We start from the raw sequence: 26781 nt of genomic DNA on the forward strand, positions 1-26781 counted from the left end.
CTGCCAACTGTGAAAAATGATTTTAGACAATATTTGAATTGCCATGTGATCCTAACATTACTTACATAGGAAATGTAAAAATGCATCTTCTGACATTTATGGCTATTAACTTCAAATTTAATAACAAAACGATAATTAATTGTGACTCTCTTTGTCTTTGGAGGTCTTTAAGATCAGAGAAAAACCTTAACTATTTGAGCAGAATATTCCTTTTCAGGGCAATGAAATAAAAGTTCTCCCAGCTCTATCCAGCTACACAGACTTAGGTCACTAAGCTGTTTCATGCAGCCCTTCAAGGGTAAGAATTTCCTCATCTTCGGGGGTCTTTTCTTGGGGTATTTCTCTTTATTTTAGGGCAGAGAGTTTGACTGAACTACCGAGTTAAGCATTTTTCTATCAGGATAAGTTCTAGGCATTCCAGGAAATCTAGTTTGATTTCCTAAAGAAAGAGAAAATAATTCATTCTTTTATATGAGTGAGGGAAAAAAACAGCAGTGAGATTTCTCCTTGCCATGCACACATCTCTTATATGGACCAAGTTCTCTGACCACTTGTAATAACTGCAGTAGAAGTAGAGGCTTCTCCTCATTCCGTTCTAACAGAATTTGGCCACCACGTGGAATATTGAATAATTCTACAAAGCCTGAAACAATCTAGATCAGTGGTTCTCAAACTTAGCAAGCACCAGAATTAGCTAGAGGGCTTGTTAAAACACATAGTGTGTGATCCACTCTCCTAGCTTCCTATTCAGCAGGTCGGGGATGGCGGGATCTGAGAATCTGCACTTCTGACATGTTCGTAGGTGGTACTAATGCTGCTGGTCCAGGGACTACACTTTGAGAATCACTGATCTAGAACAGATTATTCCAATAAAGAAATGCAAAGATAAACATGAGCAAGAGCTGTTCTTTCAGAATTCAGATTGAAAGCTCCCCTCTAAAATACTTTCAAACAACTTACTAAGGTCATTTTTCAAAATATTAAACCTAAGCATCAAAATCTGCTTCATAAAGATGGTTTTTCTATGCTTGATTAAATAACTTGTGAATGCAGAGGATAACATTTGATATGAAATATAGTCATTTTCCATGGTGATTATTTCTACTAGGGAAAGCCCTGGAAAAATGAACTATATTCCTTAAATTTTAATCAGTGTAAAAAAAATTGCCATTTCATTATTACATGGCTTTTTTGTTGTTGTGCTCCTAATACACACTTTCATGCTTAAATCCACTCAGTTTCAAGTAACTGTAAAAAAGTTTTTGAAATATTATCAAACGCACCTAGAGTTTATTTAAAATCTAGTTCCCCTTGAAAAATCTAATAATTTTCTAAATTATCTAAACCTTTCAGTGGCACTTCAGGATTACCAGAGGCCCCGCAACTTTTAAAAGACTAGATATCCAGGTTTTCAAATATTAATTACCACTAAAACATTTATACAAGCCACTAATGAACATTAAGATGACCGATGCCACCAATTAAGCCTCTAATGAATGTTTAAGCGATCTTTCTAAAAGAGTATTTGGACCAGGTCTTTTAGGACACTTAGCCAAGTTCTTCCTGCCAGAAGAGCACACTCCCTCATCCTCCAGCTTCCCTATTCTCGAGGAGCTCAAGAAGACAAGATCCCATGGGACAAGATGAAGCGCCTGAGCCATGTGCCTGCGGAGAACATATCCTCTCCTCCCCGAAGAGCACGATGACCCAGGCTCTCATCAGGAGTCGACTGGATGCCCTCTTGCATGTGAGAAAAACTCACGGGGGTCGAGGGGGTGAAGGAAAGCCCTTGCAAACTGCTTGGCCACTGCCTCTTTGGAGTGTACCCACCCAGCTTCTACCTATGTGAAGATGAAATATTTCTGGCTGTATCTCTTTTCAGGTCATCATGTGACCTGAGCACAATTCAAAAAAAATAAGCTGCAAATGACGCATGGTTATAAATAAATGTAATTAAGGCCAAAAAGGAGGGAGAAAAATAGACCTATGAATTTTATGGACAACAAACGAAGCCTGAGTCATAAAAGTGATGCAGCTGCTGCTAACATGAATACGTCTCAGGTAAAAAGATGTCATGCCTATCTTCCTCAATGGGAGACAGGCTACTTCTGCTACTTCTACTTCGTCTACTGCTGCAGGAATGCTGCGGTAATGCTGCAAACTCCATCTTAGGAAAGTCATCAACACACAGGAGAGCCCCCAGAGGGGACCAGGATGGTGGAAGGTCTGAAAAGCATGTCTTTGGGGGAACATTTGAAAGAACTTAGAATGATGGGAAAAGAGTTGGATGCGGGGGGAAGGGACACAGGGACACATACACGTTCCCTGGAAATATCTGAAGAGCTGTCACAAGGAAGAGAAATTACACTCGATCTTTTTCTCAGCAGGTGAAAGAATAGGAACCTATGAGAGTATCAGGTAGATCAAGAACACAGATTTGAAGTCAGGCAATAGAATTAAGACCTTGTTCCAGCCACTGCTGAACATATAAACTTGGACAAACTAGTTAACTTCTGTGAGCCTCAGTTGTTCATCTGAAAAGAGGGATATTAGAAGTACCTACTCCTGGGTAAGGATTAAATGAGATAACAGGTACGACAGACTCAGCACAATGCCTGATAAGTGTTCACATAATATTGGTTTGAATCAATTAATTAAACAGAGACTCCTGAAAATGCAATGAGCTGCCTCTAGAGGGGGGTTTGAGCGCAGGCTAAATGACCATCTGCCAGGGAAGCAGCGGTGAGAATCCTCATTGGGTAGAACTAGGTAACCCGGAAGGACCGTTCCCGTGCAACAATTCTTCACCCTTGTTAACTAGCACTTCACTTTCTCTCTCCTGTGCCCGGCAGCACTTCATTCATAACCTTATGGCAGGGTTGCTCAGTTTCTCATCATTAGTTATAAACATATCCGTCACCCACCTAGTGTGTCAGTGCCCCAAGGTCAGACTATGGCTCATCTGTCTTTGTTCCCCGTGCACCTCGCCCAGCACCTGGCATAGAGCAGGCATTCCATAAACACCTGCTGAATGAAGGTACTCAGGGCTAGGCCTGACCTGGGCTCGTGGCTCCTTCTCTACCTGTGGGGCAATTCCTCCAGGAAAGGGCCTAGCTAATATTTAGTCCTGGAAGTTTTAGAATTCTTGTGATTATACTGGAAACGTCACTCAGTGGACCTTAAGTTTCTGGGTGAATACAGTATTCTAAACGCACAGTATCAAGTTTGGATAAGTTCCTGGTTCCCAGCGTGTGACCTCCCCTCCTAGGCTCCCAGGCCATGGCTCTGTGAGTTCTCCTGCACATTCTCCACAGCCACATTTTCCAGATGAACTACTTTCCAGTAGTTCGATTCATACCCATGGACGAGGCATGATACTGCAGTCCAGCCGTGGTATGTCAAAATTAACAACACCTGCTCATTTACCAGAAGAGCATGTTTGCGTGATTACCAGCTCTGATTCTTCTAGTGCCTAAGCTCTTCCCTGGATAAAACTGAGGTATCTTTCAGAACCCCAGACTTATTAACCTTTAATACATTTGTCCAAGTACTTACCAAAATATTAATTTTCCTTTAGTAACTCAATAAAAACTTGATGAGCAAGTAAACAGTAACCTGATGGCAAGACAGAAATAAGACAGCTTCCAAATGGGCTTAAATTATAGCCATGGAGTCGCTTAGGCAATTAGAGAAAGTATTTCAACTATCATTCGTTGCAGGAGAAAAGTTTTAATACTTTATACTCTGAATAAAACCTGTTCTGAAAGAACCAAAACTCTCCAAACCACCTAAAAAGTCACAATGGGATATAAATAAAAGCAGTCCATGAACTGCCCGTCGTGTTAACCCACAACACATTGCCCTGTGATCCTAAACATCCTGCCAGCGGGTCGGTTCCAACACCACACGCTCTCTGCTCTGGAATGTGGTGAAGGAAAGTCTAAAAGCAAAGTCAATCTTGGCAAAATCTCTTGTTCTTTCACGTCTTCCAGAGACATGAGGCTCTGGGAGCACTCAACTCCCCACCCCTGCACATGACTAAATCTGACTCTTTTAAACTTCAGAACAACAATTTCCTTCTGCTTCAAACAGTACGTGCAGTACCCAGAGCACAGAACCTACCCAAACTGCAAAAACAAGAAAGCATATATTTTCCATCAGGATTAATTTCCTCAGCAATAATTTATTTCCTAATGATATTCTTGAAGCCCATTCTTTTTCTATAAACTGTGTATGAGGTTTTTGGTGAGGAGATGAGAAAAAAAAAACACTTTTCCTAAGACTGTCTGTCTAGATCTCCATATAACTTTCTAATTCTTTGTGTCATTTGTTGTAATTCTTTGTCATTTATGTCCTTACTGAGGAATCATCCACACCCACATGCGTATCTATATACAGTCTGTTACATTTGGCCAGTGATAATCAAAAAAACTTTTATATGCTTTTCTGACAATTATTGAAAGAATAAGTTAGGAAATGTGAGACAAAATGGTAACCACCCTAGTACCTATTGACTCTGTTGATGTTTATTACTTATTACTGTGATATATGTGGTGAATCATTAGTAGGCTCAATAGTTTTGTGTTTCTGTTCCTCTATGCCATGAGTTTAGGGTTGCATAGGTTCAAAGTCATTTTGCAAAATGAGAAGACTTTCCTAGACAACACGGTTAAGAGAGTATCTTGTACACAGAGTTCATTAGTCAGGGCCACTTGGCGAAACCAATCTGACAGTTGTAATGACCAAAGGAAAGGTCTGCTGCACAATCATTACACCTCATAGAAAGTAATGGGGAAAGACCTAACATAAATGCTGCCCGCAGAAGCCAGCAGGGTGAGCAGAACACATCTGAATATCATTTAAGAAACACCAGCCCTCAGGCACACTGAGCAAGGTCATACAGTGCTCTGCTTACATATGCAAGGAAGCTTAAAAGAGGAAGGAAAGCCCACCCTGACAGAGGTATGCTCTTAACAGTCACCAGAATAATGTCAAGAATTTTCACAGCCCTTCACCTGGCAGTGAGGGGTCCTGAATGTAGCCAAGCAGACTGCCTAACATAAAGCTGAATTTGGAACAGTACTTATAAATGTCCATAAGTAAAGTGGAAGTCACTCCAGCAGTGATAAAACCACACTCAATAAAGATAACTTTTACAACATTTTTTCATAAACCTGTATATCAAAGATGCTGAGATCACCAGCCATTTTCTTTGTAAGGGATTACAAAGCTCTTCCTGTTCACATGGCTAAAACCAGAGGTGAGATTATACAGTATGGCTCCTCCAGATGGAAAAGACCCCTTATAAGAGGTATTTCCTTGAGAGAAACAATTACACAGTACTAGTAATTAGTGCTGCTCTGTGCATAATAGTGAAATAGTCTAGCTATAGAAGCTGTTAACAAATTCCCCAACATATTCTAGAAGAATTCCAAATGTACAAAAGAAGGAAATGGTGTCAGCCTACCTGGATCAAGCCTTTTCTTCAATTCACTTAATCTTCTCAAAATGAAAAAGTAAGGGAAGGAGGGAGGGAGGGAGAGAGGGAGGGAGGGAGGTTGGTTGAAACAGAACCTGGATATCAATTGTATGTACCCAGAGGATCACACTGTTTATACCATGAACAATGAATAATGTTATGAATCACGAATAATGATGGTAAGCAAGACTGAGGGGAAATGAGCCGTGAGAATGAGGCCCTAAAGTAGTATATATTCCTAATGCATCAACTCTGTCTTGTTCTTCTTAAGATCCTTGCAAAGTGTGACCATGCCCAAGTAGAACAACAAATACAGGACACTATAATGAACACACAAATATTTCTCAATCTGTGAAGAGCATTCCCAGTTAAGGAATTCTTCACTTAGAAATTCCCTTTGCCCCTTAAATATTCTATTGCTTTGTAGAAACCTTGCTAAGATTCCAGATTTGCTAATGATATAATCAATAATTACTATTATACAGTTTTTGCATTTTGTGATATAATTTTTCATACATATTATCTCATTTAATACCTGTGAGGTTGGTCTTACCATGATTCCCAACTAACAGATGGGGACACTGAGGCTCACAGGGGTAAATTATCTTCCCCAATATCATGTAGCCTATGAGGAAGTCAAGACTTGAACTTGGATTTTCTGAGTATGACTTCTTTGACCTTTTTTCTACATCATGTTCTCTGACCAATGATGAGGAGATCAAAGTTTAAATTTTAGAGGCAGCCATACAATATTTCAAAATACAAGTGAAAGCAAGAGATATATAAAACCATAACTATGCAACTTGTACTCATTCTCTCAAAACAAAACTAGTTTTCAGGCTTCCTGCTGCTACTTTATTTCTACCGTATTCTCCTTTCATAAAAGTCAGGTACTGCCAAGTCATCATTACCTAACAAGAAAGGCTCTCCTTGGGAGATCTTTGCTGGAGGACAATTTCCAAAATGTCAATAGACTTCTGGGCTAGCATATTAGTATGAATATAAATTTCTGTTCCTTACTACTGACATTCCATCTAAAAATGCTGGAACTGAGCTTTGCCACAAAATACCGGCTGTCATGGAGCCCTGCTCATAAATAATGTCCCATACTGAAAAGAACTGCACTCAAATTGACAAAGGAGCTTTTGTGGTTATCACAGAAGGCAAGAATTTCCAAAATAATCCTAACATCATGCCTTGACTGTTTATTCTATCATCAAGCTGTTGGTAGGTCTTTTCTCTAAAAATAAGCCTTTTCTGTCGCTTCTATTACTATGGAGGCTACTGTGAGTCTTTAACTCAGTACCCATGACCCCTACTTACATATAAACCTCAAAGGACAGAATTGCTCACTGATACCACTAACATTACCATATTAAGTGCAGCCCTTTGCTGGAAATTTTTATGTAAGAAAAACTACCAACTCACCTTTGCAAGCTGATCAAATCATTAGTTAATTGTCTCATATCTTAAGCTGGTTGTGGATAGAAAAACTGGTGGAGAAATTTAAATTTTGACAAAGAGTGAGCAAGAATCACCTTTCCATTAAGGATGTCTTTCACGGGAAGTTACACAGTTATCCAAGAGGCTGTTGTTTCTAGCCCGTTTTGAAAGTGTTCACATGAATATATTACCTTCAAACTACGTCTGCAGACCTGACATTGATTTTGATATGAAAAGACTATAAATCACTGTAAAACATGCCAGGCCACTCAGTATAGCCCATGAAATACACATACATTTCTATGTAAATTGACCAAGGAAGGATAATCAAGAATGTAATATTGATTTGGAAAAATCATTACATGGAAGACATTTTTGATTGCATAAGACTCCTACTCAAAACAGCTTGAAACAATCCTGGTTCCATCTTGCAGTACTAGAAAATGAGTCACAGACTTTAGAATACAAGAGACCTTATCATCTGGGTTCAACCTCCACATTTTAGTTGGACGGGAAGGAGGCAGGATGACATTTGTGTCTTTTTTATGTGCGTTCCAACTTTTTTTTACATTTTATTACATTTTTAAACACACTTAAAGGTAGGGAGACAATAAACTCCGTTGTATGAGTACCAATCAATCTAATTGAGTTGCCAATCTTTTAACCTTCTTACCTTTTTCCATGAGGAATTCAAACCCAAAGAAGTAACTTGACCAAGGTTACTTAGTTATTTTGTGGCTGATCCATGGCAGAAAGTTAAGTCCTAACCAGCCCTATTCCCCAACTAGTGCTTTTCCCACTCTTTCTTCATAGCTCTTGCCATTTGTAATACATGGATTGGTCAGATACTTTCATTTCTATTTTTATCACCACACACACAAGGAAAGTACCAGTATGAATGAATGATGTAGAAGACTAAGGACATCCTGGTCTGGACTGTGAGAACACCCTGGCCAACTAAGTTAACCAAAAAGCCTCTCCATGTTCAGCAACAGGAAGAAGTTCCACTGACTTACAATGGAACAGTTTTCAGCAGCTATGGTAACTACCTTCTCCCAGATCTGGCTGAGAACATTCCACACAAACTATAATATACTGTCTTAGTTTTTTGCTACATCTACTATTTGCTTACTTTCAACACAAGAGACCAGAATCAAATCAGTGTAAAGCTATATCATTACAATTAAGTTTCCAGATCCTGTGTTGTCCACTCTATCCTTTAAATCAAACCAAACTACCCATGCAGCATTCAGCCGGCAGTCTATAAAAACAAGTCACAGGTGATCCTACTCTATAAACCTGGTATCCCCTTGTTTTGTTCCTTAATCTTGCTCTTGCACCACTCTATCCCAGTTTGGGCGTTTCCAACCCTTCTCTTACCATTTGTACTCTATGATTAACTTTGTCTTTACCAATTTGGTATCTTTGTTGCACTTTAAAAAATCAATTCACTGTTTGGTTTCTCTTGGCCCTAAGTGCCTTAACTCACCCTTTCTCTTGCCATTCCTTTGGAATCCAAACCCCTACAGAGAGGGATTTAGGAATATATCATATGAAGGCTGCTGACAGGTATGTGGTAATTCCATGTTTATGGGCTGCTGACAGGTATGTGGTAATTCCATGTTTATGGGCTGGGAAGTCATTATTCCCTCCCAGGGAAACTTGGCTACCATTACTATTTGTTGATGCTTTTTCACATAGACCAACCAAGAGGTCATCTCACCCACAAATGTGAAGAAAGAAATCATTGTTTTCTGCCTTTTACAACTGGTGATGGTAATAGAAATACTTGATGTCCCTTTTATACTCATCTGATAACCTAGGAACAGCCTCAAAAATAGATTCCAACAGGCTTATTAAAAGAATTAATCTTATTACTTAATTTCTTTGCCAAGGAGTTCAAAATTTCTTTTAAGTGTGTGCAATCATTTGTTATAATGTTTGAGGTAGAATTCCCCAGAGTAACGTCTGCAGCAAAAGAAGACCTGTTTATCTCTATCCCATGCTCTACAACCCAACCCAACCCAACCTTTTAAACATTAAGACACTATTCTCTTCATTTCTAAGGAATGAACATCCTAAGGAGTGTTTCTTATTCCTTCTTTGACATCTATTGTTGAAGAGTAAATAAGTCAATAAAGAAATATATGGTCAAGGCTCTAAAAAAATACACTAACCCACTATAGGTAAGGCATAGACCTGGATTTGTGTATGTATGTGTGTATGTGTACATGCATGTAGTACGTGTGCACATGTGGGTGCATGGATGCTCACATACATGTTTTGGAAGCAAATTCATTTGCATTTATTCATTCTCTTAAACTCCCAATTTCCCCCATTTCAACAGCATAAATTTGAAATTGGTGAGTTCACAATTAGAAGCAAAGTCTGTTGCCGAAGAGCAGAGCAAAGCTAACCGGTTCACATGGGAACAACAATAAAAACAAAACTCATGATGTTTGTCTTGGTAACATTATGAGAACTAGATTGCAACTCCTTAAGAGCAAAGGTTGTGCTTCATACATCTTTGCCTTTCCCACATCAATATGCTGAGTGTGTAGCAAGTATTTAATAAATAGTTGCTTTTAAAAATATTCTGCAAGCAATGAGTTGGGAAAATCTCTGAAGAAAGGTGAGTCTTGAGATATAATCTAAAGTAATGGGGATGAACTGAGGGGAAGAGATAAACATAGTTTCTCCTTTAATAAAAGTATCAAGATCAAATGAATATTACTCATCGCTCTATACTGATATTTTACATATAATTATTATGGGTTTCTCATTTTGTATAGAGTGTTTATAAATCCTAGTTCAATACAAACTTTTATCAAATAAAACATATATTTTTCTAAACATTAAAGTATGGCCATATACTCAATACCCAAAAGTTTGTAACTCAGAATAAAAAATTATGAATATTTTTAAATAACTGAAGTAAAAATTCATTTTTTAACAATGATCTTGGGACTTCCCTGGTGGTGCAGTGGTTAAGAGTCCACCTGCAGATGCAGGGGACACTGGTTCGAGCCCGGGTTCAGGAGGATGCCACATGCCGCGGAGCAGCTGGGCCCGTGCACCGCAGCTACTGAACCCTGTGGGCCTAGAGCCCGTGCTCCGCAGCAAGAGAGGCCACCGCAATGAGAAGCTCGCGCAACGCAGCAAAAGGTAGCCCCCACTCACTGCAGCTAGAGAAGGCTCCTGCGCAGCAAGGAAGACCCAATGCAGACAAAAATTAATTAATTAATTAATTAATTAATTAACTTTTTTTAAAAAGATAACTTAAAAAAAAAAGATCTTATTATATTCAAGTAAAAAGTAAGTCAATATCACAAAACTGACTTGTACTAATTCACCTCGGATTTAAAAAATAATAGATTAAAGGACACTCTGGCCAAATTAACTTGCACCAAGCTTCTAGCAAAGAGGTGAATGGAAAGTCAGGCCTGGACACGCTCTCATGCTGGCCACGGAGAGCCCCTCCATGCCAGCAGCAGGCCCAGCCTGGCCAGCGTCCATGCAGTCAGTCCAAGACCCTGCTTACAGACACGAGGAGACTGGTCAATGGAAAGAAGGTTCTGTGGTTTGATTGCCAAGAAAATGTGATAAGAAAAGCCTTGAAACCTCAATGAAATAAATCTACTTCTAAAAATCTTTCTTAAAGAAACATTCAGAAATACAGAAAATACAATGGTGTTCCTTCCATTATTCATTCTGACAATTTTAAAAATCAGAAATAATCTAAAAGTAATCACAATACGTGAATGAATGGTTAATGTAAGTTTTGGTAAAGCCATCCCAGAACTCTCAAAGCACGTGCTGAAAGTGGCCAGACAGGTCACCTAGACAAGTGAAGTAGGCTAGGTGACGTGAAATCTCCTGACTTTAAAATATATTGGCAAGTAATTCAAATATTTGTGAACATCACAAAGGCCAAACAAAATATGTCTATGGGCCAGACTTAGCCACACACCACCAGTTTGATCTCTGTGGTGAAATGTTTTTGAAAATTATGTGATTAAAGAATTTTTAATAAAAATGCTCTTTGTATAATATTAGGTTAAAAGGAGGAAGGGGAGTGTAGTCCTAATTACTTAAGAGACGTATGTGTGGGAAAAAACACCAGCAGGGAAAACATCAAAATCACGATAGCTGTATCTGGAGAGAGACTGTGGGATGATTTGTTTTCTTTACACTTTTCTGTATTTTAAAAATTCTCTTCGGGCTTCCCTGGTGGCGCAGTGGTTGGGAGTCTGCCTGCCAATGCAGGGGACACGGGTTCGAGCTCTGGTCTAGGAAGATCCCACGTGCCACAGAGCAACTAGGCCCGTGAGCCATAACTACTGAGCCTGCGTGTCTGGAGCCTGTGCTCCGCAACAAGAGAGGCCGCGATGGTGAGAGGCCCGTGCACCGCGATGAAGAGTGGCCCCCGCTTGCCGCAACTGGGGAAAACCCTCGCACAGAAACGAAGACCCAACACAGCCATAAATAAATAAATAAATAAATAAATAAATAAAATAATAAATAAAATTCTCTTCAAATAAGTATTACTTTATAATTTTAAAACTATCTTAAAAAAACAAAAACATGCATTTTCTCAGCCTTTCTTTTGGTTCAACATTAACGTTGCATCACTAATTGGGCAATGTTCCTAAAAGGGGGCAACTCAGAAAGGTTGACATTTCTTCTTTTTCCCAACCCATCATGTTCAATTTTGTATGTAAAGGGCTGTTTGTGACGCCCTAAAATTGTGAACTGCTATAATGCTGAATAATTTAATATCATTAACGGGTTGGAAATACTGCTGAAGGCAGTTATGAAAATAATGCAAAGAAATAATACATATAAAGCACTCAGCCCAAACACACTCAGTAAATGGTATTCCGAAATACCTGCTTTTGGTATTTGCCAAATACCTTGTCTTGCTTGTATGCTGACCTCAGCTCACCCTGATTCTGAAACCATTATCTACGGCTCAGTTACTAGCTTTTCTGAACCTACTCCCCACCTCCTTCCTCTGCCCCCATCACCACCTGTGTTTCAGATTCTCATCATCACGTGTGACAGGAAACCATGTTCCTGATCCCTTCCAGGTTCTCCTTGACCAAGCCCCCAACCCCTGGTTATCATAATCCAGTTAAAAAAATGTGATTCTAACATCTTCAGGGAAGCTTCGTTCAAATATCGGCTGGAAGTTTGTAAAGTGTGTGTTTATCATAGCCTGCTTTCCCTTCTTCCCTTTTTGCCCCCAATTAGCTAATGTTTATGACTTATTCTAATCTTTATTTTCCACTCTGCACCATTCTGGAACTCTTTGGAGAAAAGGTATTTGGAGATTTAGAAGAGCGTGTTCTCTTATCCTCAGGAATAAATGAGATGAGACAGTGGATTAATCCTGAGAGAACCAGGTGACTTTTCATGAAGCAAATTCACCTATATTTACCTTTATGTTTTGATTAGACAAATAAAGAAGTTATTTTGCATTTTCCAAATCCATGTCAGGAAGGTATAAAATTTTACCATGGGTCAATGAGGGTTGCCTGTGGTCATATTCTTCAATAATTCCAGAATCACGTAGGACCCTCAAACAAGTAGTAGACCTTCAAAGACAGGCATATCAAAGAGAACCACAATATTGTTACAAAAAACTTAATTCCTTTGGGAATGTAAATTTGATGATAATATTCACGTGTAGACCAGCTGATTTTTTTTTAGTGTTCATCTTAAGAGGAGTGTCTAGTTTAGGGGCTAGGAGGAAAGATGTCATTATTTATCTGCCATATCTTTACTCACCACTTTAACAACAGAATGTACTTTTAGCCTCTGTTTATAGTCATTTAGCCCAAACGCTCTCCCGTCTACCCGACACTGTGCTGCACAGCCTCAGACACAAGCTTTCTGTGAAGGTGATGACTTTGAAGCACAGATGCTGAGCTCACATAGTAACCGTGAGTACACACAGGTCACTACAGCTGGGGCAGAAGAGGATGCCAGAGCTACAAGCCATCAGAAACTCAAAACATGTGGAGGGACAAGAAAGCACATTAAGGGGAAGGGCAAGGTAGAGACATTCCATGTACCCATCAACATAAAAGCACCTCCCACCCCACTGATGGCTGAAACAGGAGTTAGGTTTCCAGGCCTGGGTGGCTTGTGAGTTCTGTATGACACGGTCTAAGTTTTGGCAAGTAGACTAATACTAGAAAATCGAGTCTCATGACACCTTTGTTGGCTAGAATTACTGTATTTTCCAGTCTCCTAGAAAATAAAAAGGCAACTTGAAGCAGGAAAGTTCTCAAGATATTTTACTTGCTGTTTCTGCTTCTGAGGAATAGTTTTATAATTTGGGAATGAGATTATCTGCCCCTTAAATTCGTATAAAAGTTGAGAGGTTAAAAACATCATCTTTTGAGTGACATAATTCAGTAATAAAAGGTGGTCTCAACAATGAACATTTTAGGTAATAATTTAACCCAACCTTCCATTCCAAATCAAACTGTACTGGGGACAAAACTTTCTAAGACAATTAGATGTAAACCCTGGAGCAACCAAATTGCAAGTTAACATGTTTGTCTCTGAAGGTTGCCATGTAACTCTCATCTTTCCCCAGTGAGTTCTGGAATAGACAGCAAGGACCTGGCCCTCACTTGGTGCACAGCTGAGCCCTCCCAAGTGGGGGTCAGTGTGAGGTCCTGATGTAAACGTGTACGTGGAGAGCAGCACAGTGTATCACAGGCCAGGGACAAGAAGAAATGATGAAATGCCATCAATCAGTGTGGCTCCCACCTCAGCACTGAAGAAATACTGGCAAAGCCAGTGTTTTTATAACATGTTCACTAACATTATTATAAACCTGCTCTCTCCATCTTGGTTTAATAAAACTGAAAAGAATCACCTGACTTTATAGATCTTTCCAAACTGTCAATTTTATATTTTAAGCCAAAATTAAAGACTGTCCTCAAAATAGAATAATGTCTAAACCTGTTCATTAATGGAAAGTCCATTTAAACTCGCAGCTTCACAATTCCAAGTTAAATTCTGATCTTGAAACATCACTGACAAATATGAAAGTAAAATAAGAAAAAGTGGAGCAATGGAAAAAAATCTTCCCTGGCTCAAGAAGGTATTTCCAATCCTCAACATGTGTTTTTGAACTTTCTTTTATGAGGAAGAGAGATCATTACACTACTGTCATGGAGAGCACTTCATAAGGAAAATAAATTTCTCCAGAAATAAGTTATATTTACATTTACATTTTTAAAAGAAACAGGCAGCATTTTAAAGGGGCAATTCCAACCCAACAGTCTCCTTATCTAGATACTTTCAAGAGTATCATGTGCCCTGGAAACAGGCCATTAAATCCATTTTCCCAGTAGTAACTGCAACATGAACTATTGATTGATTATTCATCTAAAATGAAATTGTCACTAAATGGTAGAATTGTCTACTAAATGGTAGAATGGTAGAACACTCATTTTATCTGTGGCATTCCAAATCCAAATAGTATTAAAGAAGAAAAGGTAAAGAACTATTCTTTCTTTAATTTAGATCATCAACCTTCTCTCATAAGGTACTAAGACACCAGAAACCACAGATTCTTTAAGAAAAAAAAATATTTCACAAAAGCTTTCTGTATAAAAACTTTAAAAACGTGTCCATAGCAAAATAAAAAAGGCAGGGAGAGGGTCACCTTGACCAATTATCGCTAAAAAGCAATTAGAAATTAAACCAGTATCTGTTTTTAGATCAATACAATTTAGTCTTTCCTCAAACTTTGAAATCTTTCTAATCTATTTCATCTTTCTGTACCTTCCAAGCAATAGCAATTTAAAATCTGAATCAAAAATGAGTTTCCCTCATTTATTATAGGAAAGAAAATATTTAACATTTGTTTTGTTATCACATAAACTTTTGACGGTTTCATAGGAGCAGCAATACCACCCTCATTGAGTATTTGACAATTATGTGACACTGAGCAAAACTAATACGCATCCCCTAGGAGCATGGAGCCAAATAGATGCTTCCAAGCACCTACATCACAGAAGGGGAAGGATGGAACCTTCATCCTGGAGGAACCTGGCGTGATGCCTTCTCTTTTCAGGGCCTTTCCTTTGGGGCACAGGGATACCAGCCACTCTGGGGATTAAGTTACTTAAATAGGAAGACAAGCAATCTTCCCCTCATGGTAAATGTTGGGAAACTGAGAGGTAATACCAACATTGGTTGCTGCTATGTACAGGATGAAGAAGATCAATTTTGAAAGTGCACCATCTCTAACTTTCACGAAACATAATTACTAGAACTTAAATAAAACTGACAGGTTTAACCAACTACTCATCCTTCCTCATGGTAGTGTTTTTTTAAAAAAATGGGAAGAACTGAGTCACACCTTCATCCGTGCCCTGCTCCCTCATGCCTTTATTTTATTCTGCCCTGCACAACAAACAAATAAAAAAGGAATTACTTTTTTTTTAAAAAACTGTTTTTTAAGATTAAACGATGCCTTCTATGTGTCATACTCCCCACTCCAAAAGAAAGTAGAGTTGAATTTGTTCCTACAAACCCACCTGTCTCCACAAGCTCCCCAGTCTTCGCTCCTCTGCCAGCCATAGCACCTGAAGCTTTCTCTACCATCCAGCACCATTCCCCACACTATTCCACCTCTTCATCCTGCTTTCCTCCTTGAGGCTGTGGTTAAGAAATGCAGACAGTTTATTACATCTCAATGTAGTAGTCCATACATTCTGATAGGGTTTTGTAAAACGCTTACTACTTTATGATCTGCGAATTACTCAATGAGAGTAAGATTGATATAAATGTATGAATCTGATCTCTTGAAACATTTAGGGTTCTTTTTAAATCTCTATAAACTATTTCTTTAAGAATGGTTTGTAAACCACTCACAGGTGCACCTAATCTGCTTGCTAGTCATTAAACACATATGACCCATTATCTCAAGCTAATTGAATAAATATCGTAGAACAACTCTGCTTCAAGCACTCTTTAGTTTCGTGAATAGTAAATGAGCAAGATATGGCCACAACATCAAAGAATTCAGTTTAGTGGGAAGTCAATGACATAAATAAAAAATTACAACACAGCCTTGGTGAATAGCGGAGTGGAAGCATATAAATGGTACAGAAAAAGGCATAAAAGACAGGGGGTTTTTTTGGAGGCTTCTTCAAAGGCCCACCTGCTTAAAATATGCAGACTCTTCCCCAAACCTGCCATGGTGAGTGCAATACTGACAATTAGAGTTATTCATTTGGAATAATAAATTACTCCCAGAAATCCTACATACAACATTCATATTACTTGGAAAAGCATGATTCCTTAATGTTGATTATTATATTAGCATAGATTCATTTGTACAAAAAAAAAAGTGGAACACAAGATATGTGTGTGTGTTGGTTAGAGGATAACTTAAACGTCATGGGACACAGTCCATCAAGGACTAGCTCAGAAGAGACATACATCCCGAAGAACCTAGGAAGTGGACCAGCATGGTGAACACATGACCTAAGAGTAACTCGGGCTTGTCCTGACCAGACTTATTAAAAACAGGGTTATTACTCACTGTTTCTTCTAAAATTAGGTCACTAATTAATCTATCAATAGGTATTTATTGGACACATTTCTCCAAATTTGTGTTTTTTTAATACAGTCTTTAGAGTCAAATCAAGACCATCCTTCTCTTTCCTAAGACTGATTTAGGACTTCCTCACGGCCTCTTGCCAGCAAAACAACATGCAAACGTAGGGAAAAAAAAAACCATAAAGTTGAGGTTTCTGATGCTGATGCTTAAGTGGTAGCTGACCTTCCCATGTAAATTTGCATCATACTGCTGTTATACCATGTTTGTGTCTTCTTGTTCTCTTTTAGACAGGTCACCAATTCCATCTCTTGTTACAGGACAGCTGGTGCTAGCTACTCACCCCCCTAGTCTTTCTTTAATCAACTCCATCAGCTTTCCTTCCACCCCTGCCTTAAGCAAATGAGGGAAAAATGAAAGTTTCTAAGACTTTAAAAGACTAAAGTTCAAGAGAGGCCAAATAATAACTCAGCATTATTAACTATCAACAAAATTTGGGGCAACAATCGGGCTCTGGGTTTGTCTCCAATTCTCCAGGATCCTCACTACACAAAGGTTAATCGAAGAATGATTATCTTTCCCACACCATGCTCACATTGGGTGGGTGTATCTTTGAGTGGTAATTACAACTGAACTACTGCTACAATCTACAATGTTTTATTCTAATTGACAAAAAAAAGTAGGGAAATTCTTGAAAGAGAAGTTTATTAATAATGAAAATGGCACGGTTATATATATGAGAAAAAAGACCTTTCATATACATAAAGACTGTTAAATTTTTATTTCTAATTAGCTAGTATTAAGACTAGAGCATTTCAAGCAAACAGTACAGTAACATGAGCTTATCTGACCCATACTTTATGTACAGTGTCATTATAAACAAGATGAAAAAGAAAAATCCTTCATTATCCATACTCCACATTGAACATATATTATGGTCACTTCAGAATCATCACACAGTCTGAATACATAAATAATTATACCTTTATTCTCTGATATCATGGTTACATTTTTCCTATTTATTCCCTTAATCACTAAAGAACCAATTATATATAAGTGAAGAAAAAAAAGTCAGGATAAGGAATCATTTAAACCTGGCTGTAGCTACAAATTGTGTGTTCTAACTTGTGTCTTATTACCCTGAGGGGAGTGATTTAACCTGTATCTTGTTAACTCATAGGGATAGTATAAGGTTTTACAAAATGCATGACTCAAGGAAATTTCTAGGTAGATTCATTACTTCAATTACTTTCTAGTACCCTCTCACCTTCCCACCTCCAGCCAGGATCTTCAGTGGAACACAATGCAACTGATTTTAGGATTGTGACCTTCACACCATTTTTCTACATTCATTGCACACTTGGGAATAGAATGAGCTAGCATAACTCACTGCAGCTGGATTGTAAACCTGAAAGCCTGGCCCCACCCATCCTACTGGGAATTGTTAGAAACATTTTAAGAGGGAAAAAAAAAAAAAGACCCATATTTTCCTTGGCTAAAATATCTCAATTTAATAAAGATAAGTTATTCTCCTAAATCAGCAGTTTTCTTATGGAGTAAATATGTTACCTTCTTTTCCCATTTCAAAATGAAAATTCAATTCACGGGCTGATAGATGTCAAAGTATCCATTATTGAAAACATGGAAATGACACAAAGATACCAGCTGCCTAAAACTCATGAAATGGAAGAAGGCAAACTTATAAAACAAGCATGCAAGTAAATAACTAAATCAGGTATCGTATTTGAGCCAACATGGTTTGAGAGCCTACAAAGAATATTTATGCAATTTTCATCTTTTTGTCAGAAGGAATATTAAGTCAAGGTTGTTCAACTATATTAAAATTTACTATGTGGTAAAAAGCAGGGGGAGAGGAGCAGCCAAGCCATGATGACCAGATACTGCAGGGAAAAAAAAGAAGAGGTGGGAATAAAATCATGTAAAACCTGCACTTGTTTTATTATGTAAAGTAAATGGGACTTTAGGGCACATAAATGTGAACAAATATCCTTAAAACATTGCCATGGAGGAAATGGAGACCTATTTATCAAATAAATTCCCCATTATCCACAACCCATGAAAATAAGAATCAGGTTGTATACTCAACTATAAAGGTGATATCTATGAATCCAAAAAAAAAAAAAAAACTTTGAGTTCTTTACCATGCACTGCATTATATTATTTTTAAATAAGGTGACAGTTGTATTAAATATTATATTGCTAGATCAATAAGAATGTCCTAATAATCAGAACATTTCATTCCTCAATCACATAGCCTAAATAAGAGCTTATCCTAATACTTTTAGATGACTACATGCCATTAAATTACCTTGGGGAGAGCTTTTTTAAAAAGCTCTTAACCCTGGTGGCACAGTGGTTAAGAATCCGCCTGCCAATGCAGGGGACACGGGTTCGAGCTCTGGTCCAGGAAGATCCCACATGCTGTGGAGCAACTAAGCCCGTGCGCCACAACTACTGAGCCTGCGCTCTAGAGCCCATGTGCCACAACTACTGAAGCCCGCGCGCCTAGAGCCCGTGCTCCACAACAAGAGAAGCCACCGCAATGAGAAGCCTGTGCACCGCAACGAAGAGTAGCCCCCATTCACTGCAACTGGAGGAAGCCCACGCGCAGCAACAAAGACCCAACACAGTCAAAAATAAATAAATAAATAAAATAAAATAAAAAGAAGCTCTTTTGGGGTAGTTTGTCCTGTCAGACTGATAGCTCTTTTAGCCCTTTAAATGTGTTCATCCGTGGATCTTCACCATAGAAATGTCATTCTCTGATGTTTCTCACTATTGTTCAGTTATAACAAAGTTGGGCCAAAGTCTTTATTCCTGAACTGAGGCCCTCAGGTCTCTCCCTGAGAGTTCAGGAGTTCCTTCCATTTAATAGACGTGGAGCAGACATTCATATAGAGCCAAGAGATTTGCTCTTGCATGAAAAGTTCATACAAACGGAAATTAGAGACAGAGACGTGTCAGAATTCTCAAATTCCCACTTCTCTGCTTGGCTTCTGGAAAAGAACAATCCTCCTTCAGCCCAGTTTGTGCTTCTCCTAAGTGTTCCACATGGTGACCTGCTCCATATCCACTTTATGTCAATCTAGAACTCTGCTAGCAAGCATTCATTCAAAAGGTTGCCTTCTAGGGTTAATTTATGATAAAAACAAATTTTCTTTTTCATCTAACACAAATAAGTTTAGGGAAAAAAGTTTAGAAACTTCAACAGAAATCTTAGGAAGTTTTACAAATAAAATTAAGCATTAAGTAGTGACAAATGTCATTAATATTTACGACGCTTTAAAGATAATTATCAATTCCCTTTCAAATGGGCCCAGTAGAAAATGCCCCAGCAGTGGCTTGTACCTATGCTGAACTTTTAGAGAATCCATTATATGAGTAGGGAATGAAAGAGAATCCTGGGAAAAGGGACCTACCTACCTATACAAACACACACTCACAAAACCTGTTACCCATACATACTTTGCAAAATACCTGGATACCTTCAATACTTTTCAATAGCTTTACTGTGGCATGTACTCATCCCAGAGATTTAGTTTCTGGTGTCTTCATAATGAGTGAAATTGGCAGTCATCAAGTTGAGGAAAAAAAAAAGTGAACCAAGTATTTTAGCTTATGGTCAATCTATCCCTGGTTAGTTATATCTGGTCAGAAAGAAATCAAAATGTTTAAGATTGTCTTTGACTAACATGAAGATATCTAACATAAAACACCTGTATCAATAATAACGTATTTGCATACACGACTTATTATTAGGAGTGATAGTCATTTTACCCTCTCTGTGCCCCCTCCAAAGCTACCATTCAAAAAGTACTAGGAGAGAGGAAAACTTCCATTTTCAGTTAAAATTTATATGAGATGTGGCCTTTTCCAATCTATAAAGGAAAAAAGGAAAAAAAAAGTTTTTAATTGCAATGAAAGTCCTGCCATGTTTCATACAAGCAGGAGTGAATTTAGATACAAGGTATTCACAAAGGAGAAGCTAACCTATACTACATGAGGAAATTCGGTGTTGTTTTCAAAATTAATACACCAGGAACTAGAGGAGAGCCAAGATTTGCCCAGGACATGGTCAGGTATCAGCAGCAGAGTCAGGGAACCCATTAGTTCTGACTCAGCCCACCCATCAATCAGCAAAGTATATTCTTAGCACTGTGCTCTTGACCCGACACCCACTCCTTCCCTGTCCACTTGATTAAATTCGTCTGTAGTCTAAGGAGAACCCTCTAAACTTTATACATATGTGTTGTCCTTCACAGCTAAAAAAATAGGATATTAACATGATTAACATAATAATGTGGTTTTGATTAATAGGCTCAGGAAATTTTAAAACTCTGGTAGAAGCACAAAGCGCAGGCCTAAATCTATCCTCCAGCAAAAAGGTTGCTTTTTCTTCAGCAGTTTGATCCAAAAAAGCCTTAATATTTTAGTTAGGTGAATGTCTGACCATAAACTATGTTAAAACTACTTCAAAGTCTTCTCATTCCACCTGAAAATAACAAACATGCTACAAAATATTCAGCTACTAAGCCTACCTCCTCCTGTAAGAGTCTCACCTTATCTTCTTGCTGGGAAACCTGAGGCGTAGTTATTAAGAGACACCCTTAGAGACTCAGAAGCAGACAGCATATGCAGCCCCAACTCCCAGGCCCGGCTTTTTCCTTATAGAATACTTTCCAGAATTCATACAGTTTTTTTTTTAATTTTTCTTTTTAATTTATTTCTTTTATTTATTTATTTTTGGCTGTGTTGGGTCTTCATTGCTGCACGCGGGCTTTCTCTAGTTGCGGCAAGCGAGGGCTACTCTTCGTTGTGGTGCGCAGGCTTCTCATTGCGGTGGCTTCTCTTGTTGCGGAGCACGGGCTCTAAGCGCACAGGTTTCAGTAGTTGTGGCACATGGGCTCAGTAGTTGTAGCTTGTGGGCTCTAGAGAGCAGGCTCAGTAGTTGTGGTGCACGGGCTTAGTTGCTCCGTGGCATGTGGGATCTTCCCGGACCAGGACTCGAATCCATGTCCCCTGAATTGACAGGTGGATTCATAATCACTGTGCCACCAGGGAAGCCCCATTCAGTTTTGATTCCCTTTAAATACAGCTTTTGGTCTTTGTGGGTATAAAAACCATCACATCTCTTACTATATTCTAAAATTTTAAACTAGAAAAAAAATATTTGTGTCCCAAATTTAGTTTTTTTGATAGAAAACTCTTCTTCCAACAGAGTTCCAAATCCAAGTTAATTATATGACATAGGTAATGAGTGATCTCCATCTTCTCTAGGCTTCTAATCAGTTGTAAAATAGGAGTTTTGGTTAAAGCTCTTCCCTGCCATGAAAAAAACAAAGAGTAATTAATTGAAAAAAATCCAGAATGTACTGAAATGCACTTTTGTTGTAATATATCATCAAGCTATAGTCCTAAAATCACCAATACCTTCTTTCTTTGCAGGAAAGCTGTCCTGTGCTTTGCTAAGTTAAAAAAAAAAAAGAATCCAATCTACAGAGACTATGTAATACTTTTACTGAATCCTAAATCAAGTCCATTAATATTTTCTTGAGCTACTGGTAGATGAAAACTCCGGACTATGTGAAAACTGAAAATGTTGTATGGATTATGTACCTAACATTTTTTCAATGCCATCTTCCCACTATGAACAACCCCCTTATAGTGTCTGTGTGAACATTCTTTTGTTTCACTGGATCTTCTTGTTTAAATCTTCTTTGTTACATGAATTTTTTAATATATATTTTAATGCCAAACAGTTTACCAGAAGAAAGTGAAACATGTAGTCCATCTGTCTGTCCCTAATTAGGCTCTCCTGGATCCTCTCTTCGGATTTCTTAGCCTAGATGAGATGCATTTGTAATTTCTGGAACGCAGATGGCTCTGAGGGGCTTATAAAAGGGTCTTAGGAAAGATAAAAAACATCAGTCATGTTCTTTCTATTGGATACCACGGAAGTGGAGCCCTAGGCCATCTGCTGGCTAGAGATGCAGAGATTAGCAGGTATCCTGGTCTAAAAGGCACAGTCCCAGTAATATTGCTCTGATAGCATTCAAGCAAGGTTGGCAGCAACTCCCATGGGCTAAGTCAGATGTTTAAAGGAGTCTCTACCACGCAAATGGAATTAGAAAAGCGTCTTCTTTAATTTCCTTTGATGTCAATTCGTCCCTTCCTATGAGAGGAACCATGCGCGAGGGGCTGCCTATCAGAGAAAGGGGATTTGGAGCAAAGGGGCAGAGGCTCCAATCAGAACCACATGTGTTATCCTGACCCTTGATCAATTTCTTCTATAAGCAGGCATGAATTGCTCTGGTTTTTCTCTTCTAAAAACCTGGTGCCATCATCTGGCCTGGGTGAGACCCATCCATGAGGAAGCACCTTTGTGAGGGCAGCTGTAGGACCAAACATCAAAGCCAAATTATAATCCCACCCACTAAATTCAAGTAACATCTATAAATGTTCTCTTTACAAGATTCTTGTATTTTTGTAACCTAAGTCTGGTTATGGATCCTGAGGAACGAGGGGAAAAAAACTACAGACACTTGCCCAAAATGCATGCTGAAAAAAGTAATGGAAAAAGGTAGACTGAAAAGTAAGATGAACCTGCTGTATAGCACAGGGAACTCTACTTCACTTCGCTGTACAGTAGAAACTAACACAACATTGTAAAACAACTATAGCCCAATAAAAAAAAAATTAAAAAAAAAAGAAAAGATGAACTTAATAAAAGCAAGAGACACACTTTAATGAGATTTGTCTCATTCAAAGCATACTTAAAAGTATCTACAGAGATGGAAAAGGAAGTATATGTTAAAATATGTGAGGATTTATGGCTACTCAAATGGGTGACATCTATATTAATAAGAAAATATGACAGAGCCAGGAAGCTCTAGGCCAGAACAGAGTGTCTTTGTTTTCAATCTTCTCCAGCATTTGCTGTCATCGTGATCTTGAGTAAGTCCCTCCATCTTTTTGAGGTTTCCTTTCCTCATTCATAAAACTTAAATAAGAAACATTCAACTTATAAAGGCATTAGGAGGAATAAATGAGGTAATCTGTGTGGATGTGTATTAACTGAAAAGAACTCAACAAACATTGGTTACCAAAAAAACCCATGTCACAGGGACAGGAAGTAAGTATTCATGCTTGTGGCACTACTCTAAGGCAAACTTAAGAATCTAGGTAGGGGCTCTCTCTCAAACGCTTACATTTGATGTTCTCTCACAAAAGCTGCAAACTCAGGATCCTTGGCATACAGTTCCAAAATTCTCATTCTTTCTTGAATTTCCTTTAAAAAAAAAAAAAAAGAAGAAGAAAGAAAAGGAAAAGAAAGTTTTTCTACATTGCATTAGAAAAACTTTAACAGCTTTTTAAAAAAGAGGTCTAATTTTTATAAGAGATTGTGGCTTTCTGAACTATCCAGGGGAGAGCTATAGAAAACAATGGCCTTTTCAGAAAAATGGAAGGTGTGGCTACTACACGAACTGCTCTGAATAACCCAGACATATATTTCTAAGGAGTGGGGGTGGAGGGAGAGAGCATTTGCTATTAATGATAAAGGACCCACTGGGTGGGAAATAAGGTACAGCGCAGAATTGTATACCCTCTACATATCACATCGACTGGGAGATAGCATGAGGTAAAAAACTAATCATGAAATAATTTTCAACCTTTCTTGCAACCTACTGTACACACATGAAAACACACACACACACACACACACACACACACACACACACACACACCAGCAGAGCAGCAACAGAAAAACCAAGTTTCCTACCTCTCTGGAAAGCTCACTGTTCTCATACATTTGTCTGATTTCTTCCCTGCTCAGACCAGCAATCACCTCTCTGCCTGTGGAGCTGTAGAAGGGCCGCTGAGGGTAGGGTCCTTCGTACTGCTCGAGATCAGCCCCGTGACTTTCAAACACGGGGTTATGCTTTACAGCTCTTTCCACAGATGAGAGGCTGTCAGGCTGCCTGTTGGAGCCACAGAAAGAAAAGTATGATTGAATCAGGTTCTTCTTTGGATGCTCAACTACTTGGAAGACTATTTACCTGGAGCAGGATTTCTGTTGAGGAAGAAAAAGAGGCTAACTGGATACAAATGGGGGACAAGGAGAGGTGACTGTGAAAAATATCCAGATCAATCTCAAAAATTATTTACCACGTGTTATCATTATTATCTCCTCAACTATCTGGTAAGTGCCTGTGGAACTGTTCCATGTCTCCTTCATCTTTATTTGCCCCACAGTGCCTGGCACCCAATAAATGTTGATGGGGAAATATGTCTGCCAATAGTATTTCATTAAATGAATACAGCTCCATTATTCCCAGGGTAGACAAATCAAAATCAGTGTGTAACCACACAAAGAATCTACTAGAAATAAAAATACAGGGGAGAATGGGCTTCAATTAAATTCAATTCAGGTCTACAAATATGTGCTGAGCATTGATTATATGCCTAGGAACATTCTAGATGCTGATGATACAAAGAATTGTTGGAATCTCTCCAGAATGAGACTGCGGTCTAATGCAAAGTCAAACCCAATAAAAAGTATAAGAACAATAACGGAATTATGTCCTGGGTGCTCTAGGAACCTAGGAGAGGTTCCTCCTGGGCCTAAGCCAGAGGATGAGGAGAGGTAACCTAGACCTGAAGCAGACCTGGAAGCACAGAAGCAAAGTACAGCTGGGGATTGTGATCATATAACAACCCAAAAGGTCCTTCGATTGCTAGTCTAGCAAGTAGAACCAGTTTTATTTCCTTTGTTAATGAAGCTATGCTTAACTCAAAAGAGAACCAGATTCCATTTCTTGTCAGATTCTTATCTAGATTTAAAGTCTGGCTAATTACCACTGGAATGAGCCAAAGGGGAATGAACTAACAGATCTGGTCCTCACATAGGGCCTCCCCTCATCTCTATCACCCTTCCAACCCCTCCCCCCACCGTGACTTTCAGTGTGCAGTGAGATTCATGCATGCCTCCCTGACTGTGCTAATGTTCATTCAACTAGCTAGAAAGTTTCCCACCCACCTCCTGCAGCAAACATCTACTCTTTGGTCCAGCTAAATACCATAGCAGTCATTAAAACTTCTAAGATGTCCTCCCCTAGGCAAAACAAATTCATTCTTCATCTAGGCACCTTAGCAGCTTGTTCAAACTGTTGCTTATGTTTGTTTCCAATCTGACACACTCTGAGGACAGGGACCGTGTCTTTATTCAACTTCATAGCCCTCTCCCCTCCACACTGATCCTTTCCAGTATTTGGCACACCGGAAGTACAAAATGAATGAATAAAAGGAATATTTTAGTCCATCAGAGAGCAATTGTCCTTACTTACCTGAAGGGTCTCTCTCTTTCTCTCCTAACATACTGAGCTTGAAGAGTCCTGATGATGAAGAAGACGAAAGCAGAAGAAATGAGGACGAGTCCAACCATGGAGGCGATGGTGATGCCTATCACCAAGGGCTCGGACACAAACTCCTCACAGCGCTCACCTCGATGCCACCAGTTCCCACCCACCCGGCACCTGGAACGAGAGGCGACCAAGCCCCCAAGTGGAATCACTCTGCTGAAAGTAACAATTAACAGCAGAACCTACAGTGGGACTGAGAACAGGTAGAGAAAGAAATGCTGACCACGTGAAGCTTCAGTAAAGAGGTACATAAACAGGTTAAATGGTAAGATTTAAGGCTATTTATGAGACCTGGCACAGACCCAGGAGGTCCTCAATGACGACTTGTGAAGACTGAATAAAAGACTGACTAGACTTAAAGAAAGACAACTTCCTTATTTATGGATAATGAAAAACAGGCCCGGGAAGGAAAACAACTGGTGTTGGATCACACAATTAGTGAGCAACAGAGCTGGTCTAGAACCCAGGTCCCTAGACTCCTCACGTCCTTCCATCACACTGCAGAGATCCTCCAAACCCCAAGGCCACCCACTTGTGCAAAAATATCTTCAATTCCCAGAGCAGCAATCACTGCTTTTCAAAATCATATTCATTTCTCTGGAAATCAAGAGACTATTTTTCCTCTTAGTTTTCTAGCTAAACTTTACACGTAGAAAAGTGTGAATCATTTCCACCTAGTTCTTCTGTTTTTGGCATCTATGCCAACATTTGCCCTTTTTGAAATTCACAAATTGTCCTCTTATTGATGTTTCCCCAGCTTATTCTCAGCATTCTCTCCTTTCACACCATGTGACTTTGGTTGGATGTGGTTGGGAGGTTGATTTGCTCTG

General features: G+C 38.9%; 1 protein-coding gene across 1 annotated transcript in view; it reads right to left on the reverse strand.

The window, feature by feature from the left end:
- Positions 1-17277: 17277 nt before the first annotated feature.
- The window catches only part of IMPG2 (interphotoreceptor matrix proteoglycan 2), a 77247-nt gene continuing 67743 nt past the window's right edge, over positions 17278-26781 (reverse strand). The window contains exons 17-19 of the mRNA XM_082392061.1: positions 25877-26065; positions 24313-24511; positions 17278-23820 (exon numbers count right to left, since the gene is read on the reverse strand). Of these exons, the coding sequence (XP_082248187.1) occupies positions 23737-23820; positions 24313-24511; positions 25877-26065 (472 nt within the window). The 3' untranslated portion in view covers positions 17278-23736. The remainder of the gene's footprint in view (positions 23821-24312; positions 24512-25876; positions 26066-26781) is intronic.

This window comes from Balaenoptera borealis (genome assembly GCF_965194805.1).
Source record: "Balaenoptera borealis genome assembly, chromosome: 5".
Lineage (NCBI taxonomy): Eukaryota > Metazoa > Chordata > Mammalia > Artiodactyla > Balaenopteridae > Balaenoptera > Balaenoptera borealis.